The sequence below is a fragment of the Ursus americanus genome, chromosome 1 (genome assembly GCF_024610735.1).
Source record: "Ursus americanus isolate L20-20 chromosome 1, mUrsAme1.1.p, whole genome shotgun sequence".
In the NCBI taxonomy this organism is placed as follows: Eukaryota; Metazoa; Chordata; class Mammalia; order Carnivora; family Ursidae; genus Ursus; species Ursus americanus.
The window spans coordinates 9,943,105-9,956,668 of NC_142127.1; the positions used below are offsets into that span (position 1 = coordinate 9,943,105).

The 13,564-nt window shown below is 35.3% G+C and overlaps 1 protein-coding gene across 15 annotated transcripts in view; it reads right to left on the minus strand.

The window, feature by feature from the left end:
- PTPN4 (protein tyrosine phosphatase non-receptor type 4) overlaps nucleotides 1-13,564 on the minus strand; it is a 206,984-nt gene that overhangs the window by 41,343 nt on the left and 152,077 nt on the right. For 7 of the 15 annotated variants that reach the window (XM_045804102.2, XM_045804104.2, XM_045804099.2 and 4 more), the window contains 3 exons: nucleotides 8,622-8,747; nucleotides 6,769-6,816; nucleotides 5,691-5,849 (listed from right to left, as the gene is read on the minus strand). In XM_045804102.2, the coding sequence (XP_045660058.1) occupies nucleotides 5,691-5,849; nucleotides 6,769-6,816; nucleotides 8,622-8,747 (333 nt within the window). The remainder of the gene's footprint in view (nucleotides 1-5,690; nucleotides 5,850-6,768; nucleotides 6,817-8,621; nucleotides 8,748-13,564) is intronic. The other 8 variants (XM_045804109.2, XM_087855536.1, XM_087855438.1 and 5 more) reach the window with 3 other exon arrangements.

Consider the following 13,564-nt stretch of genomic DNA (forward strand, 5'->3'; position numbering starts at 1 on the left):
TGATCAAAAGATTAGGTATATATAGTCAAAAAAGCTCCAGAAGTGATTTTTATTATGCATTGCTAATTAGAAATCATTGTCCTGAAACACTGGTTGCAAATTCATGGCTTGTGGGCCAATTTTGGCCAACATACATTTGGCCCATTATTTTTTCTTTATAAAATGTGAGTTAATTGGCTACATTTAAAAAATTACATATGTATCTGGATTTTCAGAATGGAAAATTTGGACGCTCTGGAAAGAATGAAACTGCATTACCACTGGTCAAAGCCAAGAATGAGCTGCTGCCTTTAGATGGGCCATGGGCATCCCAGTCCACATAAATCCCACCCAGGGTTACTTGTGAGATTCCAGTACGTATTTGAGTATAACCTCTCTTAAATATTCAAGTCCGCAGGAAAACACAGGAAGGAAGAGAGCCAAGCACACAGGCTTGGGTTGGGATTTAAGCCAAGTTCTAAAGACAAGGTGAGGAGAATGCAGCATGCACTGAGAGGATTAGACAGGAAAGAACACTGTAATTTCAGATTTCAGGAAAAGGGCTATCTGCCTTCTCTCATTGCTTTATGTAACTTTCTTGTTAGAATAAACCTTCTTGTTAGAATAACTTCTCAGAGAGTGATGGTCAGGCTCTTCAGATGTCAGATTGTTGCAGAGGGATAGGTTGGTCCGGGAGCTTTTACAAACTAATTATGTGCTCTCCCAGTAATCCCAGTAACTACCCTTTCTATGTCTCCATGTCCAATAACCAAACTCCATCTACATATCTATTTTTGTCTCTAATACAGTCTATCAAAGTAATCAAGGATGTCACAGCACAGACTCCTGAAAATTCTTATTCTGAACAAAGGTTATCAATTACATTTTAAGACATATTCCAAGTGTATTAACTCAATTTATTATAACAAATAACCTCCTACTTCATATTTAATGTAGAGATCATGAGTATAGTTAATTACTTACTCACTTTTTAATTTAATTCTCAGTAAGGCTTCTGGTCAACAACAGGTTATTAGCAGTTAAGTTTTTGGGGAGTCAAAAGTTATATGTGAATTTTCAACTATTCAGGGGTTGGCATCCCTAACGCCCACGTTGTTCAAGGGTCAACTGCATGTTGCTAGACTTGATAAACTGGTCAACTTGATCAACTTGATCCCATGCAAGACTGGCATGGGAATTGGGTTAAGCTGAGTGAGGACATAAAGTTTTCAGTGGTAGTAGCTCAGAGGAGCAAAGTGAAGACAAATCTTTAAAGACTAAGTGAAAGGAATTGATGAAGTGAGGATGAAGCTGTGGTGACTCACTAGAAAAGACTAGAATGGGACAGTCCAAGCAAAAATGGCTCCGGAAAATGAATTCGATCCTTCAGGATTGTGAAATCTGTGAAGAGTCTCTTGTGATTAGGGCCTAAGGATAAAGTTAAGAGTTTGGAGAATTCCTCATCTCCGTACTTCAAACAAGTAGACAGATAAATGGCTGATTAATATTCTTAAAGGCTGCCAGTATATCCCCGCAAATTAACTAGAATTATACAATTATTATAGTTAACATCTACTAAGCACTTTTTCTCTGCTTAACTATTATACATCTCATTTACTGTTCAGAGCAACCCTATGAGGTAGATATTATCATCCTGTTTTTTTAAAGGTGAGGAAATTGAGGCTTACAGAGATAAAATGACTCATCCAAGGTCATATAATTAGAAGTGGTGGAACCAAGTCTTAAACCCAGCCTGAATCCAGAACTTCTGCTCTGAACATTATGCTATAGCTGCACTTTAAACAAAACTATAAAAGGCAGGAGCAAAGTTATTTTAAATCAGAGGTTTCCATACTTTATGTAGCAGTAGACTCCTCTCCAAATAAGATGCTTCTCAGATGCCAATATATAAAATATACAAAAGCTAAGCAACCCACCTGACAGTATCTGAGGCCTCAACAGAACTTCTCAGAGCATACCCTGAACATGACTATTTTCTATCATGCCATTTGGTTATAAGTGGTAATACTGCTCTATATTTTAAGTTCTAATAAAAACAACTTATATTTAAATGCAGAGAATGCAAGATCAGTAGAGATCTGTGCTTTAATAACATGCATTTTTACTTTAATGGAGAACGTATTTCTAACTCAATGATTTTAATATACTTAAAACCAATAATTTGTACATGATGGGGGGGAGGTTTGAATGGGACCAGAGCTTGAAACATAATGTTCAAAATTCACCCACAAAAAAATTTTGTGGACAAATTACTACCTGTGTTAACTTTTGGACATTAAGAAAGGAGAAGGGGACATGGGAATATAATTCTGAGAGTGTTCCAATGCCCAACTCTCATATTGGGATTTTTCAATACAAATAACTTGCTTATCTTCAACTTTGACATTTTAAAAAGTGTTAAGTGAAGAGCAAATAATGAAAATGTTAAAGTGCACTTTGTTGTCAACAGAGCAATATATTGTAACATAGCAGCAAAAGATTTGCTAAAACTGTCAATGAAGCCAGGTAGGCAAAAACTTTGCTGATTTGAGTCCACTCAGCTTTAAATTTCCTCATGAATGCTTCAACAGCAGCAGTGAAAGCAGCTTATTCTGCAGTCAAAGCAGCTCTCTGTTGCTGTCTTTAGCAATCTGTATGAAAATAAAAAAATCTTAACCACCCAACTCACTTGTTTTGTGATGATTTTGTAGAAACGTCCAAGCTTCCCTATTACATACTAATAGGAATATATTAACATTTGTGGTGTGAATTTACTAAAATAAACACCTGTTAAGTATTTTCAAATTAATTGAGGGTTATTGTTTTTCTCAGAAAATCACAAACCAAAACAGTCTAATCTTCTGCGAAACATTTAAAGAAAGGAAGGAAATGGTAGACTGTAGTCTCAATCACCCCCGCCTAAAAACGGTAACTTTATTCTAAGCAGTACAAACAACCTATTTGTTTCCATAATAAACACACCAATGAGTTAATAGTGTTTCCTCCTTGTGAAGCAGGTGACCTTACCCAGTGACTGAAGTTTGGACCCAGGTTTCACCTCAAAGGCCCTGTACTCACTCAAAAAAAAAAAAAGGAACTGGTGAGATTGATCTCAAGATTTGTTTCAATACACGTTGAAATGCTCTGTGTTTCATCCAACACATTGTCCGAATTCTTTCCACATTTGGCCAGAACTAAAACCTATGGATTCCAAGTTGTAAAATGTTTTCTCCGGATTTCAAATATCAGCCAGCCAAGCAATCAACCAACCAACTGGTCAATCAATCAACAAAGCCTTGTCTAAGACACAAAGTTCTGCTGATTGGCTCAGGTAGGGAAGACCTGAATTTTAGTTCTGTAAATTGGGACAAGTCCTGTTAAGTGTGGCTTTCTCATCTACAAAATGGGGATTACATGTCTTTCCTATTTCATTGAGTTGTCTTGAACAGTGAGATAATTTCTGAAGCTGATTGTAAGCAACTAATGTAAGTTATTCGTTTACCATTAAGCTTATCTTTTCAGACCTCTCTCATTATTCTTAAGGTTAAAACTGGCTGAATTTTAAATGCAGTGTTAAGAGAGTCAAAACTGAATACAAACACATAAGCCGCACTAAATACATGTCTAGAGAAAGGTCCAAGCATTTGAAATTCTTGTGGATCAGGATGGGGAAGCAACACCTACACAATGCCAATGTGTCCTGAACTTGCATCTCCATTCAAGGTCAGGAAACCAGAACAAAGGTTTTAATGGGTTGATGAACCTATAAAATATATATATATGGAGATACTCAATTGTATGTATATGTGTATGTGTATGTGAGTCTGTATGAAAAGGGCTCTTCAAAAAATGGACTGAGATAATTTGGTTAGGTCCTGGGAGTTATATTGTTTTGTTCTGCAGTAAGATGGGGTTTTGAGATTCCTCTATATGGTTTATTTCTATGTGCTGAAAGTATAGCATTTTTAAATGTAACCAATTAACATCTCGATCATGTGCTTAATTACTGTACTTTTTAAAGTTTCAGAATTAGAAAATATATGATTATTAAAAAATCAAAGTATACAAGGATAATTTTTTTTTAAAGACTTTATTTATTTAATTGACAGAGATAGAGACAGCCAGCGAGAGAGGGAACACAAGCAGGGGGAGTGGGAGAGGAAGAAGCAGGCCCACAGCGGAGGAGCCTGACGTGGGGCCCGATCCCATAACGCCAGGATCACGCCCTGAGCCGAAGGCAGACACCTAACCGCTGTGCCACCCAAGCGACCCTACAAGGATAATTTTTAAAGTAATAAAAAATTAGCCTGGGTGGCTCAGTTGGTTAAGCATCTGCCTTTGGCTCAGATCATGATCTCAGGGTCCTAGGATCGAATCCCACTTCCAGCTCCTTGCTCAGTTAGGAGCCTACCTCTCCTTCTGTCTGCCACTCCCCCTGCTTGCAAGCGCACGCTCTCTGACAAATAAATGAATAAATCTTTAAAAAAAATTAAATTTCCACCAGCCTTGTCTCCTGTCAACTCATTCTCCACATGTGTCACTGTGTATCCTTCCTACTCTTCCATCCTCTGTACACACACAATCAAAATGTTTTACCAAGCTTTGTTACCAAGACTAAAATTCCACTTGTCTTAATAGCTTAGCCAGTCCTCCTTTGTCTGGCCCCATAGTGAGGACAACCACACCTCCTCCATATCTTGTCACGTGTTCCCGAGCTCCTACACCTACCTGCTTTGCTTATCAGTCCATCTACTCTTCTACCCATCACTCTCAGACCCCTTTTTTCTTCAGCCCTGATCACAGTCACTACATCCTACACCCTTCCTTCTTCTCAACAATTAATCTTTCTACTTATCTATGTGCCTTATAAAGAATTTTACTTTTTTCCCAAAATTCTCACACTGTTTTTACTTGCATATGGACTAACTGCATTATATAAACCAATAAATCAAGATATTGCATATTATTGTGAGGGTAAGCATGTTGTGTATTAAACTAATGGGGTATAAATGCTGAATTATGAAGCTGGATTTATATACCAGTATGTCATAGGAGATAGGAATGAATTTTTAAAAAGATGGGTGCATACTTTCTTTTTTTTTTTTTTAAAGATTTTATTTATTTGACAGAGAGAGAGGCAGCGAGAGAGGGAACACAAGCAGGGGGAGCAGGAGAGGGAGAAGCAGGCTTCCAGCTGAGCAGGAAGCCCAATGTGGGTCTCGATCCCAGAACGGTGGGATCATGACCTGAGCTGAAGGCAGATGCTTAATGACTGAGCCACCCAGGCGCCCTGGGTGCATACTTTCTACAGCTTATTTTCAGAATGATGGTCATCTTATTTAGTTCTCCTTTGCTATTTAATTTTTCCCACATTGTCTATTCATTCTTATGGTTCCCTTCCTGAAAAAATATTAACTCTACCTTTTAGTATTTTATTGCCTGACCACAGTGCAACATTATCTGCAGAAACTAAAGGTTTAAGAACATACTGTCAATGAAACAGTAAGAGGGATTTTTGGGGGTGGGGTAGGGGGAGGGGAATACAAAGAACTCTCAGGAACAAATAAGCACATTTACAAATACATAAAAATTTCAAAACACTGAATAAATAAATGCTTGTATCAAATACCCTAATTTCCCAGATTATTTCAAATGAAACAATCTGGGGCATTATTATTTATAAGAGGGAAGCTAAATGAAAAAGGTCTTACGGTGAAGATTCCAGAACGATGCTATTAGCTTGTGTTGAAGACGGAGATCTATGATTCACAAATACTTCGCTTGGGGAAGTGTGAACCACATGGTCTACCAGATGACCAACTGAAGATGGTCGTAACCGGGTTCCCTCTTGTGTGAATGCAGAATTTCGACTATATAAAGAAGAAGAAAAATTGAGTGAAAATGTGCTTTAGTTCAACTTTTTCCAGTTTCTTACTTACATGATTACATTAGAAAGTGGGTACATGTTTTGACACTAACCACAGTGACTAATCAAAATCTCTGACAAAGATAGTATGATGTAAACAGAAAGAATACCAAATAGGAAGTCTAAGATCAGAACTACAGTCAGCGATCTGCCACAAGGGTTTTACCTGTTCAATCTATTATCTCTACCAACCTTAGCTTTAGTCACTACAACTTAGTGTCTTAATCAGCATTTACAGTATTATAGCATTTATTCCTCATTTTATTGCACTTTGCTTTATTGCCTCATCTTCTTCTTTTTAAAAGGTTTACTTCTTTTAGAGAGACAGAGAAAGAGAGAGGGAGTTCATGAGCAAGGGAGGGGCAGAGGGAAAGAATCTCAAGCAGACTCCCCACAGAGTGCAGAGCCTGATGCGGGGCTTGATCCTACAACCCCGAGATCATGACCTGGGCCAAAATCAAGAATCAGACACCCAACTGACTGAGCCACCCAGGTGCCCCTCTTCTTTAAAAAAAAAAACAAACAAAAAACGTATTGAAGGTTTGCAGTAACTCTGCATGGAATAAGTCTATTGGGTGCCTTTCTCCAACAGCATTTGTTCACTTCATGCCTCTGTCACACTTTGGTAATCCTTGCATTATTTCTGACTTTATCATTATTGTTTTTGTTACAGTAATCTGTGATCAGTGATTATGACTCGCTGAAAGCTTAGATACAGTTAGCATTTTTTAGTAATAAAGTGTTTTTAATTAAAGTATGCACATTGATTTTTTACACATTGCTACTGCACATTTAATTGAATACAGTAGAGTGTAAATATAACTTCTATATGTACTAAGAAACAAAAAAATTCAGTGACTTGCTTCTTTGCAGTGGTCTGGAACCAAATCTGCAACATCTCCAAGGTATGTCTGTATAAAATAAAGGGAGAGAATAAATAATTCAGAAATATCTCTGGTCTGTGTTCTTTTTTAATCCGTATAAAAGTTTTTATTTATGGGACTTTTTAAAATTCCTAAAAATAAATAATGAATAACATATTTCCATCCTCGTGACAGTCACATGAATTATTATCATTATTACTATTAATTATGACAGCTAACATTTTAACACTTATTATGTGCTAGGCATTGTTCTAAGGATTTTACATATATCACCTCATTGAATCCTTATAACAATACTATAAGAAAGACACTGTTATTATAATTTGTAAATGAGGAAAATGGGACAAAGAGATTAATTAACTTGCTCAAAGTTCAAACTTTCAGTGATTCCAGGGCCCATGCTCTTAACCATCACACTATACTGTCTCTTTAGAATTAAGAAAAAAAAATTTTCAGATTATATCTAAAACTGTTTCATTATCTAGGAAATTTAATCAGAGCTACTGTTAATTAATTAACTCAATCATCTTTCCTCTGTCTTCTGTAATTTGCTCTAATTATTTAGTGCTACTAGTAACAAATGGAGAAATGGGTGGCTGGAAAACGGACCAAAAAAGATGGTTCTGGACTTTCCTCAAATAGTTGATGAGCCTCTGAATATATGCAGTATTTTATAAAGAAAGATGATATAGCAATCTGCAATTAGTAAGAGAAAAACTTGTGAGTCTATCTTTTTTAGCAGCTTAGCAGCTAGGAAGACACATAGGTATGAGGTAATGATCTCTAAATCAAACTTTACTTTTGTTATGTAGAAGTTTATTCTTGGGCTGAAAAACACCCACTGGTGACACAATTTTTAGAATTTAGTACAGGGGCACCTGGGTGGGTCAGCTGGTTGGATATCCAACTCTGCATTTCAGCTCAGGTTATGATCTCAGGGTCATGGGATCAAGCCTCATGTCAGGCTCTGCGCTCAGCGCTGAGTCTACTTGTCCCTCTCCCTCTGCTCCTCTCCCTGCTTGTGCTCTCTAAAATAAAAAATTAAATCTTTCATAAAAGTACAACGTAGTACACACTTACTGGATATTAATGTGTTTAAAATATTTCTGAAGTTAGACTACTTCAAATATATTCCATACCAAAACTCAAATATTTTGATTTTAACCTTTTGGGTGAACAAAGTCTATGAATACACTGACATCTATTTATCATTATTTAATTACATACATATATTACACACAATACATTTGTTAAGACATTATAAAATTAACATCTTCAGCCAGTACAAGTTGATTATCTTATTATTATCTATACCAAAGCCTACAGTTTTTGTGAGAAATACTAGAATGAAGTATATAAACAGTAAGTGGTGAGTAATACAGGCTTCTTAGTGCAGACATGGCTAAGCTTGTGAGAATTTATATTGGAAACCCCTTTTTCCAGACCAAAGAAAGTGGTGGAACAGTTGGGGTAGGAGGTTAGGTAAGATGATCACAATCATTTAGCATTTTCAAAAAATATATGCTTCCCTAGAATTCTGGAGAGCCACATGAAAAAGGATTATGTCAATAACAACCACATTTCCAGATTTTAATTCTACTAATAGATCTTGATTTATTGGCTAGAGCTCCATACCGTACAGGAAAGCGAGCATCCTTGTTCAATGTTCTACTCCCTGATTGATGAGACTTTTCTTGCCACTTGTGCAGTAAGCTGCAGGCTATGAGAAAATAATGCTCTGGAGCAACAAAAATCATGTTTGACTAGATATTTAAATGCAAATATTTACATATTTTGATCTTCAGGCCAGTCTACAGTAAGTCTGTACTTACTGGTTAGGAGTTCCAGGTGGAGATCGTGATGGAAGGCTTTGTGTTTCTAACCTGTCATCAGATATTGAATTTCTGCTTACTACTTCCCAATCCATTAATTTCCGTGCCAAAGGCTTACTTGGGGATCTGCAGAAATAATTTGATATGTAAAAATTTTTATTTTTATATCTCCAACTATTAACCAAATCTTAGAATCTATCTTAATAGATCATATTCTAGATGAGTAAACATAATTTACTTAAAAGAAATTAATGCATTTAGTGACACATCTACCCCATAATTTCCTAAGAAATTAAATCTGCTTTGTATGGAGAAGGAGGGAAAGACATGCTAAGAGTAGAAGAGAGAACAGGAAGAGGAGAAAAAGAGAAGAAAGGAAAAAAGCAAAGGAGTAGTTGGCTATCAAGTTATCTCAGATAGCAACATTATAAATGTTGCCTATTCCAGAGTTTCTGAAACTTTAGCTCATCTTGCGATGTATTAAACAATTGCTAGCCTATTATCTCCTAAATATCCTTAAATCTACACCCTGATCCTCTACCTTAATAGAGGACGGGGTGAAAATGGTAATTATGTATATTATAACTTTTCACATCTTATATATAGTAGTAGGCTAGTGGATTGGTTTGTTTTTTAAAAAACATTTAAAAGGTTAACATTCTGTCTGGTGGTAGGGAGCAGAAGACTACGTTTCACCTATCTATATATTGTCAGCTACCACACTGAGAAAGATGAGAACTAAGTAATCATTTCAGAAAAGATATGGACCTTTGCAGAATATAAAAAAATATTCAAATTCTGACAGTGGCCAAAATTCATGGAAAACGTATGACATCTACTTTTTGACATGCAGAGTTAATATGAAGGTTAATATAAGGAATTATGCTACTTACATAAAAACACATAATAAATCATCTTGTAAGCTGATAGTCTTATATTTCATTAATAAATTCACTGAAGCACATATAAACAGACTGGACTAAAAAGCATGGTAACACTTACTAAGAATACTCAAAAATATTTATAGACATGGTAGGAAGCATTAAAATAACGATTAGTAGAGTGTACTAGTTTTGACCTTCCATGAGACAAAGCATGTAAGTATCTATGTCTAAATATCTAAATTTACTGGTACAATGTATGACCCTAGGGCCTTCCCTTCTTCCTACATTTTATGATTTAGGAGTATCTGAATTTTCAGTGCAATGTTTTAGTCTATTACTTTTATTAAACCACAAGTATCTTAAATTCCTTATGAATCCAAATCAAACAAATACCCCATCATTTTGGGTATTCATAGCCAAAACCTTTTTTAGTTTGGTAGAATGACATCTCCTTAATTTAAGAACATATAACATTTCCTAAAAGAGATATAATGTTACTGATTTTAAAAAAAAAGGCACTGGCTCAGATTTCATTTTTCACAAATAAATTCAAAGTAATAGAAGCATGAATATTTCCCATTATCGTAAGTCCAAATTACAGGGTTTTCCTACTTGAAGACAATCAGGACACCATTTAGCCCAACATCCTAATACTGCTATGCAAACTCATATTCCTTTACTCACAATAAGATGGAAAACAAGTATATTTTTTCATGCATTTGATTTTTAAAATGAAGATTACTAAAGAAACCTTAGCATTTACTGCTCTCCTATTAGCCAATTCTCGACGTTAATAAGCTATTCTTTCTCATATATTAGACTACTAAATATAAACTGTTAGGAGTTCATATCATAATTAGATCAACTACTTTCGTTTTCAAACAGAGGGAAAAAAATCATTTGAAGGAGGAAAAATTCTAGTTATACTCACCCAGCACAGAGCATCAGAACACTTTACTGTTGTTAATAAACTAAACATGGTTGGAAATGCTCTGCGTTTAAAACTAAATTTCAAGTGTTTTATTAACAGCTTTAACCTCAGAGACCCACCCACTCAAGTCTGCTGTCTATGTTTCCTGTTGAATGTGGAAATTTCAGAGAAAAAAATACCACACTTCATCAGTGTGTTTGCAATGTGGTAAATATATTTTCTGACCATGGCACTTTATTTTTCTGTTGCATGTAAACATTCTTTTGCTTTCTTCTTAGATTTTATACGACAATTGAAAAAGTGTGAAAGCAATTCAAAGAGTAGATATACTGGGGGAAAAAAGTAACTTATTAATTATTGCTGAAGAAACAACCTTACATGGAAACTTTAAGGAGAAATCTTTTCTAGCTATATACCACCAACTAAAATTCTAAGAAGTGGACAAGAACTCTAGAATTCTCTAATAATTTAACAGAATAACTCAACAATTGCTAAAACCATGAGAATATTTTGGTAGATATCCATCAGGTCATCACAATAAGATTGTGATATATTAACAAAAACAAGGCCAGAGAAGCTTAAATCTTTTGGAGATGGCAGGATCGTTAACACAGTACCATTAAAAACAACTTTATCCCTGCTGATGACTTCTTATTCAAAGGAGGATTCATGGAATTCCATATAACAGAAGAATTGGAACAGTTACTTGAGGGCTCTCGTATTGGAATTTTAGCCTACTATTCATTAAGCAATGCATATTTGTTTTATAAAATAACCTATTAAATAATTTCTCATTTTAATAATGCATATACAAAATGAAGAACTAAGATGCAGGTTTAATTGTGTATATTTCTCAAGGTCACATATGATCAAAATATTAAAACACTATAACTTATAAAGTAATTTGCATGTGATATTAAATTAATAAATACATCTACAATTTGGCGTTTGTACTAAAATATCATACTACAGAACTAATTATCAAATCATGTTCACTATTTTTATAAATAGCAAGCAAGAAAAAAATTTAAGTTAGGAAAAGAAAAAAGCTAAGTATTTTGTTAGATGCATTTTTAACAGAAAACAATCAGAAAAATATTGATTTTGATTTTATAAGTCTGCAAGAAATGATGCAAATAAAGTACAGTACTTAGAACTTGAATACCTTGTATATTAAAACAAAATTAAGAGGAAGTAAATTATTTCATTCTTGAGAAGTTTCAAGAAAAAGAATTTCAAAAACATTTTCTGTACATTTTACCTTCCTACAGGAGCTGAGCACTTTGTAACTGGAAACAAGGGTATCTAAGACTGTAAGAGGGAAGGTTCTGAATAATTTCAGTAGCCAAGTCTATTAGAGTAGGCATCTCTGTTCTTACTTTCTTCTTTTCTCCCTTCCCTAACAAGCAAGTAACCAAATAACCGTTAATATGATGCTAATATTTATATTTAGTAGAGAAATGACAATATTTCCTTCATAAATCTAAAAACAAGACATAAAAATAAATCATATTCAGAATTTTGAACAAATGTTGAATGATTTACATCATTCAAATTCAAGTAAATTTTTCACAGCCAAATGCTATCTAGCCCTGACCAGCTAAATCCTTCAAGGCATTTTCACTGACAGTCTTCCTCTCGGGGAGGTTATTCATAGACAAATGAGGATGAGGATAAGCCAGGAATGAAGAAAAACAATGCAGGTTAATTTTATTAATTCAAACACATAAAAATCATGCTTGAATAATTTTTAGTTTCAAATGTCCTTACTCCAAGGAACTTACAATAGCATTTGTTATTTATCTTTACAAGCATTCAAGACATACAGTACTGGCAAAGAGTCACATAGTTTTAGCAGTGACTCCAACTCCAGAGGCAGGGAAGTGACAGGTTAAAAGGAGGAATCATGAAGTTAAATCTACTGTTTCGGATAAAAGGATTTCACTGCTTAAAGATTTACTGACATAAATGACTAGATTTTTCAACATAAAAGAAAATGCCTATGATACATGAAGTGATAAAAATAAGCAATAAAAAGTATGAAATAATTTTTAAATGAAATACACACACACACACACACACACATCTCTGTAAGGATATACATGGCAAATTCTTGAATAGTAAGTACCAATTTTTTAAGGGGGGGAGGGGTAGAGGGAGAGAGAGACTCTTAAGCAGGCTCCACGCCCAGCGCAGAGCCCAAAGTGGGGCTCCATCTCAGGACCTTGAGATCATTACCTGAGACGAAATCAAGAGCCAGATGCTTAACCAACTGAGCCACCCGGGCGCCCCCCCTCCAATTTTTAAAAAATAATCATGTTGGGTCATGATTTTTCTTTATATTATTTGGCATGTTAGACTTTATTTCCTTTTCTTTACTTTTTTTTTTTTCTTTTTTAAAAAGGGGAAACCTTGAACCCAGTTGAGTTTCCCACATTTGGGGAAATCACAGGGGTCAGAATGGCCCGAATACAATTTACAAGCCTCTAACCGTCTCTGTGATCATGGCTCTCTTCCCTGCCACATAAGTATTGGCATGTTGGAATTTTAAAAAAAATAATGAAGTATTACTTATATAAGTAGAACAAAAAATAAAGCAATTTCTACTTTTGGAGAGAGAAAAAACAAAAACTCCTTTTACTCAACAAACACAAAACAAGAAGGTCTTTTTGATGAAGACTAAGAGCAAAATTAAAGTAAAATCAAAAGCAAAATTCTATAATTAAAATTCTTATGTCTCCAATGGCAGTAGACCCCAAGCAGATGAACTTTTTTTTTTTAAAGATTTTATTTATTTATTTGACAGAGAGACAGACATCAAGAGGGGGAACACAAGCAGGGGGAGTGGGAGAGGAAGAAGCAGGCTCCCAGAGGAGCACGGAGCCTGATGCGGGGCTCAATGCTAGGACCCTGGGATCACACCCTGAGCCGAAGGCAGATGCTTAATGACTGAGCCACCCAGGCGCCCCAGATGAACTCTTTAATTTAACGACTTACCCTCTGTAAGCCATTTCTACTGAAAAACCACTGCTTCATTTAAAACACATCTACCATACCACATACATTACAACAAGAGCTGGGGCTAACGCAGTGAATAAAACAGACAAAACTCCCACCCTCATAGAGCC